Below are 15,647 nucleotides of genomic sequence, written 5' to 3'. Positions count from 1 at the left end.
ATTCGAAAGAAATATTGAATACGTGATTTATGGAAAAAGACTTTAATTTTTAATTATTTTATGAAAAGGGTGAGTTTCAAGAGTTTCCAACAAGAAAAAGAAAACCATTTCGTTTGATTTTATTTTTTTACAAGTCTTTTCTTGCTTTGAGCTATTTCTCACAATTGTATTAATAGACAAATAATATGCATAATGCTTCCAATAAATTTTTTTTTGTTCAGAAATGAGAGTTCATCGTTTTTTATCAGTTCAAAATAATATTTGAACTGTATTAAAAAATATTTATTTTTCACTAAACATTGCTAATTTAGATAGGTACGGGCATAGACAACATAGCGCTAAATTAAAAAAAATTAGCCTCTTCCGTACTGGACGAAATGTAACCCTTATTAGGTCAATGTTAATACTGATACTGAAACTACAATTTTTTTTTGTTTTAAATTTAAAACTTTATTAATAGATTATATTATTTCGAGTAATATGTATCGAAATAAAATTACATATTAATGGTAAAAATAATATTACATATTCATAGAGATATTTTGAGATTTTTCTGCTTTTATTATAACATTAGTACCATCTTATGTAGGTATTTAATTCTTATTATTCTGAATTGTAATACTAAAGTCTTAAGGTGAAATGGTGTGATCAGAAAAAATATTTTATTATAAAAATGATCTGTTGAACGTCTCAGTTTAGCTAAACTTCTTAGTTCATTATACTCATACTTGACTACCACAATAAGTTTCTAAGTTTATCTTTAATGGAAGATTTTCTTGCTGGTCGCACTACACAAGTTCCATCTGCTGCTCTGCAGTATCCAGTATTACAGAAGCATTTTGTTCCTTGAGTCGGTTGTGTGAGACATGTAGTTTGATCCGCCGTGCAGTCCTCTTCGCAAAGTCTTCCTAATCTCACGGAGGAGTTGGGTTCACATTGGCAGAGTAGTACTGATGTACAAGTACTTCCTACGAGTTTCAGTGTTGGGTCACTGCAGTGGCAGCCCCATTCACATGGATCGGTAGACGGACATTCACTTGGTAATTTATCGCAAGATTCAAGACAAGTATCTCTGCATTCGAAGGTCTGTCCTACAGGACAAGGGCAAAGGCTAACGCCAAGCGCTACATTAACGCAAATTCCAAGAATTCTGATGAATCCGCTCTTGCAGTAGCATCCATCTGTACATGGCAGGCCCAAGCATAAATTGATGTCTAACAAATTACATTGCTCTTCGCAACTTCTTCCACATCTGTACTCTTCGTCTGGGCCACAAGGATTGCAATTAGCCTCTGGGACACAACCCCCGTTTATTCTCTTATATCCGTTTCTACAGAAGCACCCAGTAACACAATTCTCGAACTCACATGATGCTGGTGGATTACACTGTTCTTCGCATGCCTTGAAATCTTTAACAACTTCATTGGGATCTGTGCATTGACACTGATCCTGTGGTGTGCAAACATTGTTAATTAGCTTGTATCCAGTCTTGCAGTAGCATGCCTTGGTACAATCTTGAGTTTCACAATCTGCTGGTACAGTGCATTCTTGTTCACATGCTTTTCCAGATTTGTACTCAGCATTTGGATCAGAGCATGGGCATTGTGCTTCAGGTACACATTCGTTATTTATGTCTCGCTTGTAGCCAGGTTCGCAGTAACACCCTGCAGTTACAGGCTGTCCTGCGCATGAATCTGCGGTTCCAGTACAACTGTCAAGACATGGATTAGAATATCCATACTGTTCATTTGGACCATCTGAACATACGCAATTTGATTCAGGTTGACATGTGCCATCGATTGATCTAAAGCCCGGCTTACAGAAACATGCTTTGTAGCACTCCTGGGTTGGGCAATCAGCTGGAGGAAGGCATTCAAAATCGCATGGATTTCCAGATTTATACTCAGCGTTTGTATCGTCACACGTACATTGGGTATCTGCTACACAGAATCCACTGGCGTCCTTTCTAAAGCCAGGTACACAATGGCAACCTAATGTCACAGGTTGACTTGCGCATGAATCTGGCGTTCCCGAACACTCGTCTAAGCAATCACTTCCGTATACATATTCTGTATTTGGATCTGTACAACATTGTGCTTCAGGGGTACATGTTCCAGCGATATTCTTGAAGCCATCCTTACAGAAGCAGTCTTTGTAGCAATCGTCGGTAGGACATGTTGCTGGTGGAGTGCACTCATCATCGCAGGGCTTTCCGGATTTAAATTCAGCGTTTGGATCAGTGCATGTGCAGGCAGTGTCTGCTACGCATGTGCCAGTTGAATCCTTTCTATAGCCTGGGTTACAATGACAATCCAAAGTTACAGGCTGACCCGCGCATGAATCAGGCGTTCCTGTACACTGATCTAAGCAATCACTTCCTAATACATATTGCGCATTTGGATCTGTACAACATTGTGCTTCAGGAGTACATGTTCCTCCAATATTCTTGAAGCCATCCTTACAGAAGCAGTCTTTGTAGCAATCGTCGGTAGGACACGTTGCTGGTGGAGTGCATTCATCATCACAGGGCTTTCCAGATTTAAATTCAGCGTTTGGATCTGTGCATGGACAAGTGGTATCCACCACGCATGTGCCAGTTGAATCTTTTCTATAACCAGGGTTGCAATGACAATCTAAGGTTTGAGGCTGACCTGCACATGAATCAGGCGTTCCTGTACACTGATCTAAGCAATCACTTCCATATACATATTGTGCATTTGGATCTGAACAACATTGTGCTTCAGGAGTACATGTTCCTCCAATATTCTTGAAGCCATCCTTACAGAAGCAGTCTTTGTAGCAATCGTCGGTAGGACATGTTGTTGGTGGAGTGCATTCATCATCACAGGGCTTTCCGGATTTAAATTCAGCGTTTGGATCAGTGCATGTGCAGGCAGTGTCTGCTACGCATGTGCCAGTTGAATCCTTTCTATAGCCTGGGTTACAATGACAATCCAAAGTTACAGGCTGACCCGCGCATGAATCAGGCGTTCCTGTACACTGATCTAAGCAATCGCTTCCTAATATATATTGTGCATTTGGATCTGTACAACATTGTGCTTCAGGAGTACATGTTCCTCCAATATTCTTGAAGCCATCCTTACAGAAGCAGTCTTTGTAGCAATCGTCGGTAGGACACGTTGCTGGTGGAGTGCATTCATCATCACAGGGCTTTCCAGATTTAAATTCAGCGTTTGGATCTGTGCATGGACAAGTGGTATCCTCCACGCATGTGCCAGTTGAATCTTTTCTATAACCAGGGTTGCAATGACAATCTAAGGTTTGAGGCTGACCTGCACATGAATCAGGCGTTCCTGTACACTGATCTAAGCAATCACTTCCATATACATATTGTGCATTTGGATCTGAACAACATTGTGCTTCAGGAGTACATGTTCCTCCAATATTCTTGAAGCCATCCTTACAGAAGCAGTCTTTGTAGCAATCGTCGGTAGGACATGTTGTTGGTGGAGTGCATTCATCATCACAGGGCTTTCCGGATTTAAATTCAGCGTTTGGATCAGTGCATGTGCAGGCAGTGTCTGCTACGCATGTGCCAGTTGAATCCTTTCTATAGCCTGGGTTACAATGACAATCCAAAGTTACAGGCTGACCCGCGCATGAATCAGGCGTTCCTGTACACTGATCTAAGCAATCGCTTCCTAATATATATTGTGCATTTGGATCTGTACAACATTGTGCTTCAGGAGTACATGTTCCTCCAATATTCTTGAAGCCATCCTTACAGAAGCAGTCTTTGTAGCAATCGTCGGTAGGACACGTTGCTGGTGGAGTGCATTCATCATCACAGGGCTTTCCAGATTTAAATTCAGCGTTTGGATCTGTGCATGGACAAGTGGTATCCTCCACGCATGTGCCAGTTGAATCTTTTCTATAACCAGGGTTGCAATGACAATCTAAGGTTTGAGGCTGACCTGCACATGAATCAGGCGTTCCTGTACACTGATCTAAGCAATCACTTCCATATACATATTGTGCATTTGGATCTGAACAACATTGTGCTTCAGGAGTACATGTTCCTCCAATATTCTTGAAGCCATCCTTACAGAAGCAGTCTTTGTAGCAATCGTCGGTAGGACACGTTGCTGGTGGAGTGCATTCATCATCACAGGGCTTTCCAGATTTAAATTCAGCGTTTGGATCTGTGCATGGACAAGTGGTATCCTCCACGCATGTGCCAGTTGAATCTTTTCTATAACCAGGGTTGCAATGACAATCTAAGGTTTGAGGCTGACCTGCACATGAATCAGGCGTTCCTGTACACTGATCTAAGCAATCACTTCCATATACATATTGTGCATTTGGATCTGAACAACATTGTGCTTCAGGAGTACATGTTCCTCCAATATTCTTGAAGCCATCCTTACAGAAGCAGTCTTTGTAGCAATCGTCGGTAGGACACGTTGCTGGTGGAGTGCATTCATCATCACAGGGCTTTCCAGATTTAAATTCAGCGTTTGGATCTGTGCATGGACAAGTGGTATCCACCACGCATGTGCCAGTTGAATCTTTTCTATAACCAGGGTTGCAATGACAATCTAAGGTTTGAGGCTGACCTGCACATGAATCAGGCGTTCCTGTACACTGATCTAAGCAATCACTTCCATATACATATTGTGCATTTGGATCTGAACAACATTGTGCTTCAGGAGTACATGTTCCTCCAATATTCTTGAAGCCATCCTTACAGAAGCAGTCTTTGTAGCAATCGTCGGTAGGACATGTTGTTGGTGGAGTGCATTCATCATCACAGGGCTTTCCGGATTTAAATTCAGCGTTTGGATCAGTGCATGTGCAGGCAGTGTCTGCTACGCATGTGCCAGTTGAATCCTTTCTATAGCCTGGGTTACAATGACAATCCAAAGTTACAGGCTGACCCGCGCATGAATCAGGCGTTCCTGTACACTGATCTAAGCAATCGCTTCCTAATATATATTGTGCATTTGGATCTGTACAACATTGTGCTTCAGGAGTACATGTTCCTCCAATATTCTTGAAGCCATCCTTACAGAAGCAGTCTTTGTAGCAATCGTCGGTAGGACACGTTGCTGGTGGAGTGCATTCATCATCACAGGGCTTTCCAGATTTAAATTCAGCGTTTGGATCTGTGCATGGACAAGTGGTATCCTCCACGCATGTGCCAGTTGAATCTTTTCTATAACCAGGGTTGCAATGACAATCTAAGGTTTGAGGCTGACCTGCACATGAATCAGGCGTTCCTGTACACTGATCTAAGCAATCACTTCCATATACATATTGTGCATTTGGATCTGAACAACATTGTGCTTCAGGAGTACATGTTCCTCCAATATTCTTGAAGCCATCCTTACAGAAGCAGTCTTTGTAGCAATCGTCGGTAGGACATGTTGTTGGTGGAGTGCATTCATCATCACAGGGCTTTCCGGATTTAAATTCAGCGTTTGGATCAGTGCATGTGCAGGCAGTGTCTGCTACGCATGTGCCAGTTGAATCCTTTCTATAGCCTGGGTTACAATGACAATCCAAAGTTACAGGCTGACCCGCGCATGAATCAGGCGTTCCTGTACACTGATCTAAGCAATCGCTTCCTAATACATATTGCGCATTTGGATCTGTACAACATTGTGCTTCAGGAGTACATGTTCCTCCAATATTCTTGAAGCCATCCTTACAGAAGCAGTCTTTGTAGCAATCGTCGGTAGGACACGTTGCTGGTGGAGTGCATTCATCATCACAGGGCTTTCCAGATTTAAATTCAGCGTTTGGATCTGTGCATGGACAAGTGGTATCCTCCACGCATGTGCCAGTTGAATCTTTTCTATAACCAGGGTTGCAATGACAATCTAAGGTTTGAGGCTGACCTGCACATGAATCAGGCGTTCCTGTACACTGATCTAAGCAATCACTTCCATATACATATTGTGCATTTGGATCTGAACAACATTGTGCTTCAGGAGTACATGTTCCTCCAATATTCTTGAAGCCATCCTTACAGAAGCAGTCTTTGTAGCAATCGTCGGTAGGACATGTTGTTGGTGGAGTGCATTCATCATCACAGGGCTTTCCGGATTTAAATTCAGCGTTTGGATCAGTGCATGTGCAGGCAGTGTCTGCTACGCATGTGCCAGTTGAATCCTTTCTATAGCCTGGGTTGCAGTGACAATCCAAAGTTACAGGCTGACCCGCGCATGAAGCAGGCGTTCCTGTACACTGATCTAAACAGTCACTTCCATACACATATTGTGCATTAGGATCTGAACAACACTGGGCTTCAGGAGTACAAATTCCTCCAATATTCTTGAAGCCATCCTTACAGTAGCATGCCTTATAACAATCGTCAGTAGGACATGTTGATGGTGGAGTACATTCATCATCACAAGGTTTTCCGGATTTAAATTCAGCGTTAGCATCAGTGCAAGGACAATCTGTGTCGACAATGCAGTCTCCATTGCTATCGCGTCGATAACCAGGAGCACAGTAGCAACCACCTTCGGTTGGAATACCAGCGCACGTAATTGGATTCCCAACACATGTGTCTAAGCAATCATTGGACGTTCCATATTGTTCATTTGCTCCACTGCACGTACAGCCAGATTCTGGTTGGCAGCTTCCACCGATATTCTTAAATCCATCCTTGCAGAAACATCCTTTATAGCACTCTTGTCCTGAGCAATCGCTTGATGGATCACAATCATCCTCACAACTCTTTCCTGGTTTATATTCCGAATTAGGATCTGTGCAAGGACAATCTGTGTCGACAATGCAGTCTCCATTACTATCGCGTCGATAACCAGGAGCACAATAACAGCCACCTTCGGTTGGAATACCGGCACATGTTATTGGGTTTCCATCGCATGTATCTAAGCAATCATTGGACGTTCCATATTGTTCATTTGTTCCACTGCACGTACAGCCAGATTCTGGTTGGCAGCTTCCACCGATATTCTTAAATCCATCCTTGCAGAAACATCCTTTATAGCACTCTTGTCCTGAGCAATCGCTTGATGGATCACAATCATCCTCACAACTCTTTCCTGGCTTATATTCTGCATTAGGATCTGTGCAAGGACAATCTGTGTCGACAATGCAGTCTCCATTACTATCGCGTCGATAACCAGGAGCACAATAACAGCCACCTTCGGTTGGAATACCGGCACATGTTATTGGGTTTCCATCGCATGTATCTAAGCAATCATTGGACGTTCCATATTGTTCATTTGTTCCACTGCACGTACAGCCAGATTCTGGTTGGCAGCTTCCACCGATATTCTTAAATCCATCCTTGCAGAAACATCCTTTATAGCACTCTTGTCCTGAGCAATCGCTTGATGGATCACAATCATCCTCACAACTCTTTCCTGGTTTATATTCTGAATTAGGATCTGTGCAAGGACAATCTGTGTCGACAATGCAGTCTCCATTACTATCGCGTCGATAACCAGGAGCACAATAACAGCCACCTTCGGTTGGAATACCGGCACATGTTATTGGGTTTCCATCGCATGTATCTAAGCAATCATTGGACGTTCCATATTGTTCATTTGTTCCACTGCACGTACAGCCAGATTCTGGTTGGCAGCTTCCACCGATATTCTTAAATCCATCCTTGCAGAAACATCCTTTATAGCACTCTTGTCCTGAGCAATCGCTTGATGGATCACAATCATCCTCACAACTCTTTCCTGGTTTATATTCTGAATTAGGATCTGTGCAAGGACAATCTGTGTCGACAATGCAGTCTCCATTACTATCGCGTCGATAACCAGGAGCACAATAACAGCCACCTTCGGTTGGAATACCGGCACATGTTATTGGGTTTCCATCGCATGTATCTAAGCAATCATTGGACGTTCCATATTGTTCATTTGTTCCACTGCACGTACAGCCAGATTCTGGTTGGCAGCTTCCACCGATATTCTTAAATCCATCCTTGCAGAAACATCCTTTATAGCACTCTTGTCCTGAGCAATCGCTTGATGGATCACAATCATCCTCACAACTCTTTCCTGGCTTATATTCTGCATTAGGATCTGTGCAAGGACAATCTGTGTCGACAATGCAGTCTCCATTACTATCGCGTCGATAACCAGGAGCACAATAACAGCCACCTTCGGTTGGAATACCGGCACATGTTATTGGGTTTCCATCGCATGTATCTAAGCAATCATTGGACGTTCCATATTGTTCATTTGTTCCACTGCACGTACAGCCAGATTCTGGTTGGCAGCTTCCACCGATATTCTTAAATCCATCCTTGCAGAAACATCCTTTATAGCACTCTTGTCCTGAGCAATCGCTTGATGGATCACAATCATCCTCACAACTCTTTCCTGGTTTATATTCTGAATTAGGATCTGTGCAAGGACAATCTGTGTCGACAATGCAGTCTCCATTACTATCGCGTCGATAACCAGGAGCACAATAACAGCCACCTTCGGTTGGAATACCGGCACATGTTATTGGGTTTCCATCGCATGTATCTAAGCAATCATTGGACGTTCCATATTGTTCATTTGTTCCACTGCACGTACAGCCAGATTCTGGTTGGCAGCTTCCACCGATATTCTTAAATCCATCCTTGCAGAAACATCCTTTATAGCACTCTTGTCCTGAGCAATCGCTTGATGGATCACAATCATCCTCACAACTCTTTCCTGGTTTATATTCTGAATTAGGATCTGTGCAAGGACAATCTGTGTCGACAATGCAGTCTCCATTACTATCACGTCGATAACCAGGAGCACAATAACAGCCACCTTCGGTTGGAATACCGGCACATGTTATTGGGTTTCCATCGCATGTATCTAAGCAATCATTGGACGTTCCATATTGTTCATTTGTTCCACTGCACGTACAGCCAGATTCTGGTTGGCAGCTTCCACCGATATTCTTAAATCCATCCTTGCAGAAACATCCTTTATAGCACTCTTGTCCTGAGCAATCGCTTGATGGATCACAATCATCCTCACAACTCTTTCCTGGTTTATATTCTGAATTAGGATCTGTGCAAGGACAATCTGTGTCGACAATGCAGTCTCCATTACTATCGCGTCGATAACCAGGAGCACAATAACAGCCACCTTCGGTTGGAATACCGGCACAAGTTATTGGGTTTCCATCGCATGTATCTAAGCAATCATTGGACGTTCCATATTGTTCATTTGTTCCACTGCACGTACAGCCAGATTCTGGTTGGCAGCTTCCACCGATATTCTTAAATCCATCCTTGCAGAAACATCCTTTATAGCACTCTTGTCCTGAGCAATCGCTTGATGGATCACAATCATCCTCACAACTCTTTCCTGGTTTATATTCTGAATTAGGATCTGTGCAAGGACAATCTGTGTCGACAATGCAGTCTCCATTACTATCGCGTCGATAACCAGGAGCACAATAACAGCCACCTTCGGTTGGAATACCGGCACAAGTTATTGGGTTTCCATCGCATGTATCTAAGCAATCATTGGACGTTCCATATTGTTCATTTGTTCCACTGCACGTACAGCCAGATTCTGGTTGGCAGCTTCCACCGATATTCTTAAATCCATCCTTGCAGAAACATCCTTTATAGCACTCTTGTCCTGAGCAATCGCTTGATGGATCACAATCATCCTCACAACTCTTTCCTGGTTTATATTCTGAATTAGGGTCTGTGCAAGGACAATCTGTGTCGACAATGCAGTCTCCATTACTATCGCGTCGATAACCAGGAGCACAATAACAGCCACCTTCGGTTGGAATACCGGCACAAGTTATTGGGTTTCCATCGCATGTATCTAAGCAATCATTGGACGTTCCATATTGTTCATTTGTTCCACTGCACGTACAGCCAGATTCTGGTTGGCAGCTTCCACCGATATTCTTAAATCCATCCTTGCAGAAACATCCTTTATAGCACTCTTGTCCTGAGCAATCGCTTGATGGATCACAATCATCCTCACAACTCTTTCCTGGTTTATATTCTGAATTAGGATCTGTGCAAGGACAATCTGTGTCGACAATGCAGTCTCCATTACTATCGCGTCGATAACCAGGAGCACAATAACAGCCACCTTCGGTTGGAATACCGGCACATGTTATTGGGTTTCCATCGCATGTATCTAAGCAATCATTGGACGTTCCATATTGTTCATTTGTTCCACTGCACGTACAGCCAGATTCTGGTTGGCAGCTTCCACCGATATTCTTAAATCCATCCTTGCAGAAACATCCTTTATAGCACTCTTGTCCTGAGCAATCGCTTGATGGATCACAATCATCCTCACAACTCTTTCCTGGTTTATATTCTGAATTAGGATCTGTGCAAGGACAATCTGTGTCGACAATGCAGTCTCCATTACTATCGCGTCGATAACCAGGAGCACAATAACAGCCACCTTCGGTTGGAATACCGGTACAAGTTATTGGATTTCCATCGCATGTATCTAAGCAATCATTGGACGTTCCATATTGTTCATTTGTTCCACTGCACGTACAGCCAGATTCTGGTTGGCAGCTTCCACCGATATTCTTAAATCCATCCTTGCAGAAACATCCTTTATAGCACTCTTGTCCTGAGCAATCGCTTGATGGATCACAATCATCCTCACAACTCTTTCCTGGCTTATATTCAGCGTTGGGATCATTACATGGACAATATTTGTCTGGAATGCATTTTCCATATCCTGGTATGCGTCGATATCCTGGTGCACAATAACATCCTCCTTTTGTTGGTATCCCACTGCAGATGTCAGGATTACCCTTGCAAGTTTCTAAACAGTCATTTGATACACTATACTGTTCATAAACACCTGAACAAGTGCATTGGCTTTCTGGTTGGCAACTTCCATCGATATTTTTAAAACCGTCTTTGCAGAAGCAACCTTTGTAGCATTCCTGCCCTGCGCAGTCGACAGTTTCTGCACATCCATCGTCACAAGATTTTCCTGGTTTGTATTCCGAATTTGGATCAGAGCATGGACATTGTGTGTCAGGAATACAATTTCCTGAACTATCTCTGCGAAATCCTGGTGCGCAGTAACAACCACTTTCTGTGGGAATTCCCGCACAACTTTCTGGATTTCCATCACAAGTCTCCAAACAGTCATTGGATACATAATATTGTTCATTTGATCCATCACAGGTACAGCCAATTTCTGGTTGACAACTTCCGTCGATTAACTTGTACCCATCTTTGCAGTAGCATGCTTTATAGCACTCTTGTTCTGAACAGTCTGACGATTCTTCACAGTCGTCTTCACATTTCTTGCCTTGTTTGTATTCAGAATTTGGATCACTACATGGACATTCTGAATCAGGAATGCAATTACCTTGGCTGTCTCTTCTGTAACCAGAAGCACAGTAACAAGATGCTTCTATCGGAATATCCTTGCAGTTGTCAGGATTCCCGTCGCATGTATCTAAACATTCGTTAGAATAGGAGTACTCTTCGTTATCTTCACATTCGCAATTTTCAAATGTTTGACATGTTCCATTAACTCTGACATAGCCTTCCTTGCAGAAGCATCCTTGAACGGTTGCCACATCTGGACAATCGTCATAGTTTTCTTGACAGTTCTCTCTACATCGGTCTCCATATTTATATTCTTCAAATTTGTCACAAGGACATAAATAGTCTTTAACGCATACTCCCAATATCCTTTTGTATCCTGGCTTACAGAAACATTTATTAAGGAATGTTTGTTTCGCGCATTCGTCAGGTATTGTCCCACAAGTATCATAACAATCGTTAGAAAATCCGTACACCTCATTTTTACCGCAAGGACAATTTTCATAATATTGGCATGTTCCATCAATTCTAAAATATTTATTGACGCAAGCACACCTGAATGATGTTGGCAACGCTTCACATTCTTCCCATGTTTTACTACAATCTTGATAGCAGTCGTTGCTGTTTAAATAGGCCTCATTTTCTCCGCATTCGCAGTTCTGACCAATTACACACTTTCCATCGATCCTTACGAATCCTTCGTTACAAAAACAAGCTTTGAAGCATTCGTCCTGAGAACAATCCAGGCTGCCATCATTGCATTGCTCACTGCAGCGATCGCCGTATCTGTACGTTTCGTATTGATCACACGGGCACTGAGAATCCGGGACACATACTCCGTCTATTCTTTTGTAACCGCTCATGCAGAAACAATCGAAATAGCTTTTCTGAGCTGCACATTCACTATCGGATGTCCCGCATTGCTCCATGCACTTGTTACCATAAGTATATTCCTCGTTACTTGGACACGGGCATTTAGATGGCGGTAAACATACTCCGTCAATTCTCTTGTAATTCTTTATGCAATGGCACTTGTTGCGACACTTCTTAGTCCAACACTGCACCGAATAAGCACTGCAGTCCTCATCACAGTCGGTACCGCATTTGTATTCCTCATTCTTCGGGCACTCACAATCTTCTTCAGGTACGCAACGACCGTTTACTCGTTTAAATCCTTTAGCACAGAAGCAACCTTCCCTGCATTTCTCTCCTCTGCATTCATCACTTGATTTAGTACAATCTTCATTGCAAGACTTTCCGCAAGTTGTGTACACCTCATTGGCTTTAGGGCACTTTGGAGGAGGACAATTCTTAATTGGAACACAAACTCCTTCCACTCTTTTGTAGCCGTTTATGCAGAAGCAACCCTCCGTACAGGGTTCCTTACTGCAATACTTTTCGGAGCCGTTGCAGTCTTCATTGCAGCGTTTTCCACACGACACATATTCTTCATTGGCCGGACACTTTTTAACACAATTATCAATTGAAACACATTGCCCATCAATTCGGACGTAGCCTTCTGAACAGAAGCACCCAGATTCGCATTTTTCATAGTAACAGGCCTTGCCTCCACCATAGCAGGTCTCCTTACAGCGGTACCCACAATCATTGTAATCTTCATTTGCTCCACACTGTGGTTGCGTTGGGCAATCGCGCTTCTTGATACATTCTCCGGTTGTGGGGTGTCGAGCATAGCCTTTGCGACAGTAGCAACCAGATGGACAATCACTAACATACTTGCGTCCTTCACAATCTCGATCTACGCCATCGCATGTTTCCTGACACCTTGGAGCTTGCCCACAAGCCAACCAAACTTCATTTTTAGGGCAGTAGGGCTCTAAAAGTCGTTACAAAAAAAAACGGTAATAATTTTAAAAATATTTGAATTAAGCTTATTAGTTGTTAAAAAACTTACGTGGACAACTCTTCTGAGGAATACACGGTCCACCAGGACCATCTCTGGCATACCCAGCCTTGCAGTAGCATCCACTTGTGCACTTCCCTTTGTAGGTGGGACAATCTTGACCCAAATTGGAACATTCAATTTGGCAAGATGGTCCACAATGGAGGAATTCTTCATACCTCCCGCAGGATTCGGGCTTCTCAGTGGTAGTTGTGGTTGTGGTTGTTGTGGTAGTCGTTGGGGGTGGTGGGGGTGGTTTCTGAGGAACATACTCAATTGAGGGGCAACTTTTAACGTGAATACACTGATTGGTAACAGGATGACGGGCATATCCGTGTTTGCAGTAACATCCTTGTGGGCAGTACGATGAAGACGGTTTAACATTGCAAGATTTCCCATAAGTTTCGCATGTGGTTTGACATAGTGGAGCTTCTCCGCAGAATAAATACTCCTCATGTTTAGGACATGAAGGTCCTTAAAGAAATATTTTTAAAGAAAAAAAAAAACAATTTAAGAATCGTTGAAAGTTCTTCTTCTTTTTTGGCAAGAATCACTCACTTGGGCACTTCTTTTGCAACACACACTTTCCACCAGGACCTTCTCTCAAGTATCCTGGACGACAGAAGCAACCAGGGCGACATTCATTTTTATTGCATGATCTTCCAATTGATGTGCAGTCAATCTCACACGAAGGCCCGCAGTTGAGGTATTCCTCATGAGATCCACACTTTATGGGGCTTTTTCGCAAAAAAGTTGAAGTACTATTGTCGTTTGCATCAACTGAAAGATTTTTTGTTTTATTTCTTTCAATGTTAATCCACCAGAAATTAATGAAAAAAAGGAAATTTAATAAAAAGGAATTTTCTCACTTTTCACTGGAGCATCGTGCTCTTCAACTTTTAACTTGGTTGATGTTTGATTGGACTCAATGGTAAATCCAAGGGAGTTAGAAATCCACAAAGTTGCACAAACTAAAGCAAATACTTTCCAATTGGGAGCCATGACTTCAGGACGAAGTCTTGGGATAGACTGAAAAATTCTTATTTTTCACGCGTATTTATTAGTTCTGAAAATCCCCACCAAAAAGAAGGTTTTTTACCTTTCGGTTCTTCTTCCAAACCAGATTGTTGCATATCGTGAATTTTTGTCACACGTGCCGCTCTTCTAAGATGTTCAAACGCAATCAATTTTTCCCAAGATACAGAAGATTAATCTTTCCTCTATGTTCATGCTATATTTCTATGCGTCCCCACGAATTTTATGTAAAAAAAAATGCCTGTTATTTCGAAGATCCGTTGATTCTCATAGGTTCTCTTTAGCATAATTCCAAATTTATGTATATTTCTTATACTTTATATTCAGAAACATCAGAGATCATTGACCATATTGATGAAAGAAAAGAACTGAATAGAAAAAAATTTTTTTTTACCTGGAATTCTTTTAATGGTCATGGCTATTCAAATCTAAAAGAGTATCAATTAAAAGTATTGCGAATACACTACTAGTAGGGGTAGTTTGGACTTTTGTAAGCATTTAAAGATATCTAATCGTTCGAAACATATAAAAAACTATTTTAATTCATATTGCTAATAAACCAAGAAATCTTTGAAAATAATGTTTTGAAATTGATTTATTAAACTTACTTTATTTCTAACTAACCTGTCGGAGATGAATGATACGCAGCCGAAAATAATGAAGATTGGTTGATGGGACACTTCAACTTGGGTGTCAAAGTTACTTCCGTTAATGACGTGAGCGAAATAAAGTGTGAAATTGACTCCCAAGCTGAAGTGCCCCCTTTTTGGCATATTTACAGAACAATCAGCCCCAAATTGAGTGTGAGTTATCAGGAGAAGGATTTAAAGTGAATTTATTAAGGAAGAAAGTGTGAAGTGAATTTATTAATCAATAAAGTTGTGAAGAAAAGTATTCCGAAGATCCACGTGTTAATTATTTTGCTGCCCACACACCTTCGTCAGTCTCTGGCGGCCCAAAGGATTTTGCCCGCTAAGGATCGAAAATTTGATCCTTCGGCCGGGTACGCCACATCTTCTTAATATATAAAGCTGAAAAGTTTGTTTGTGGCACATGAACTCCTCCGAAACGGCTGGGCCGATCTTGATGAAATTTGGTATGGGAGTAGAGGGGGTCAATACGAGTTGCAAGCGCTATATGGGATTCCGCCCCCTCCCCCCTTTATAGCGCCCCCACAGAAAAATTAATTTTTCCCATTTTCTACCTGCTGAAGGGTCAGATAACGGGATTTTTTAATTTTAAAAATTTTTCGTGGTACCGTATTATTCATCCCCCCATTTAATATACGCCTCCCTTTTATAGCTTAAAATGGAGTTTGCTCACACGTGATTGGGGGCTCGGGTTGACTAGTTTTCTTTATATTTTTAAACACTAAAAAGAGTCTTATGCAGCCAATATGAGATTGATCCCCTCCATGTTACCAAAATTGATTTTTAATTT

General features: G+C 42.0%; 2 protein-coding genes across 2 annotated transcripts in view; one reads left to right on the top strand and one right to left on the bottom strand.

The window, feature by feature from the left end:
* LOC129786570 (nuclear pore complex protein Nup88) overlaps positions 1-15,647 on the top strand; it is an 850,897-nt gene that overhangs the window by 163,998 nt on the left and 671,252 nt on the right. The window lies entirely within an intron of this gene.
* Positions 425-14,197, bottom strand: LOC129786838 (zonadhesin-like). Its single transcript, XM_055822083.1, has 4 exons — positions 14,042-14,197; positions 13,731-13,952; positions 13,185-13,646; positions 425-13,106 (listed from the first exon to the last, which is right to left on the bottom strand). The coding sequence occupies exons 1-4, from the start codon at positions 14,172-14,174 to the stop codon at positions 733-735; spliced, it is 13,191 nt and encodes a 4,396-aa protein (XP_055678058.1). The 5' UTR covers positions 14,175-14,197; the 3' UTR covers positions 425-732.

This window comes from Lutzomyia longipalpis, chromosome 1, assembly GCF_024334085.1.
Source record: "Lutzomyia longipalpis isolate SR_M1_2022 chromosome 1, ASM2433408v1".
Taxonomy (NCBI): Eukaryota; Metazoa; Arthropoda; class Insecta; order Diptera; family Psychodidae; genus Lutzomyia; species Lutzomyia longipalpis.
This window is presented reverse-complemented; position numbering and strand designations above follow the sequence as displayed.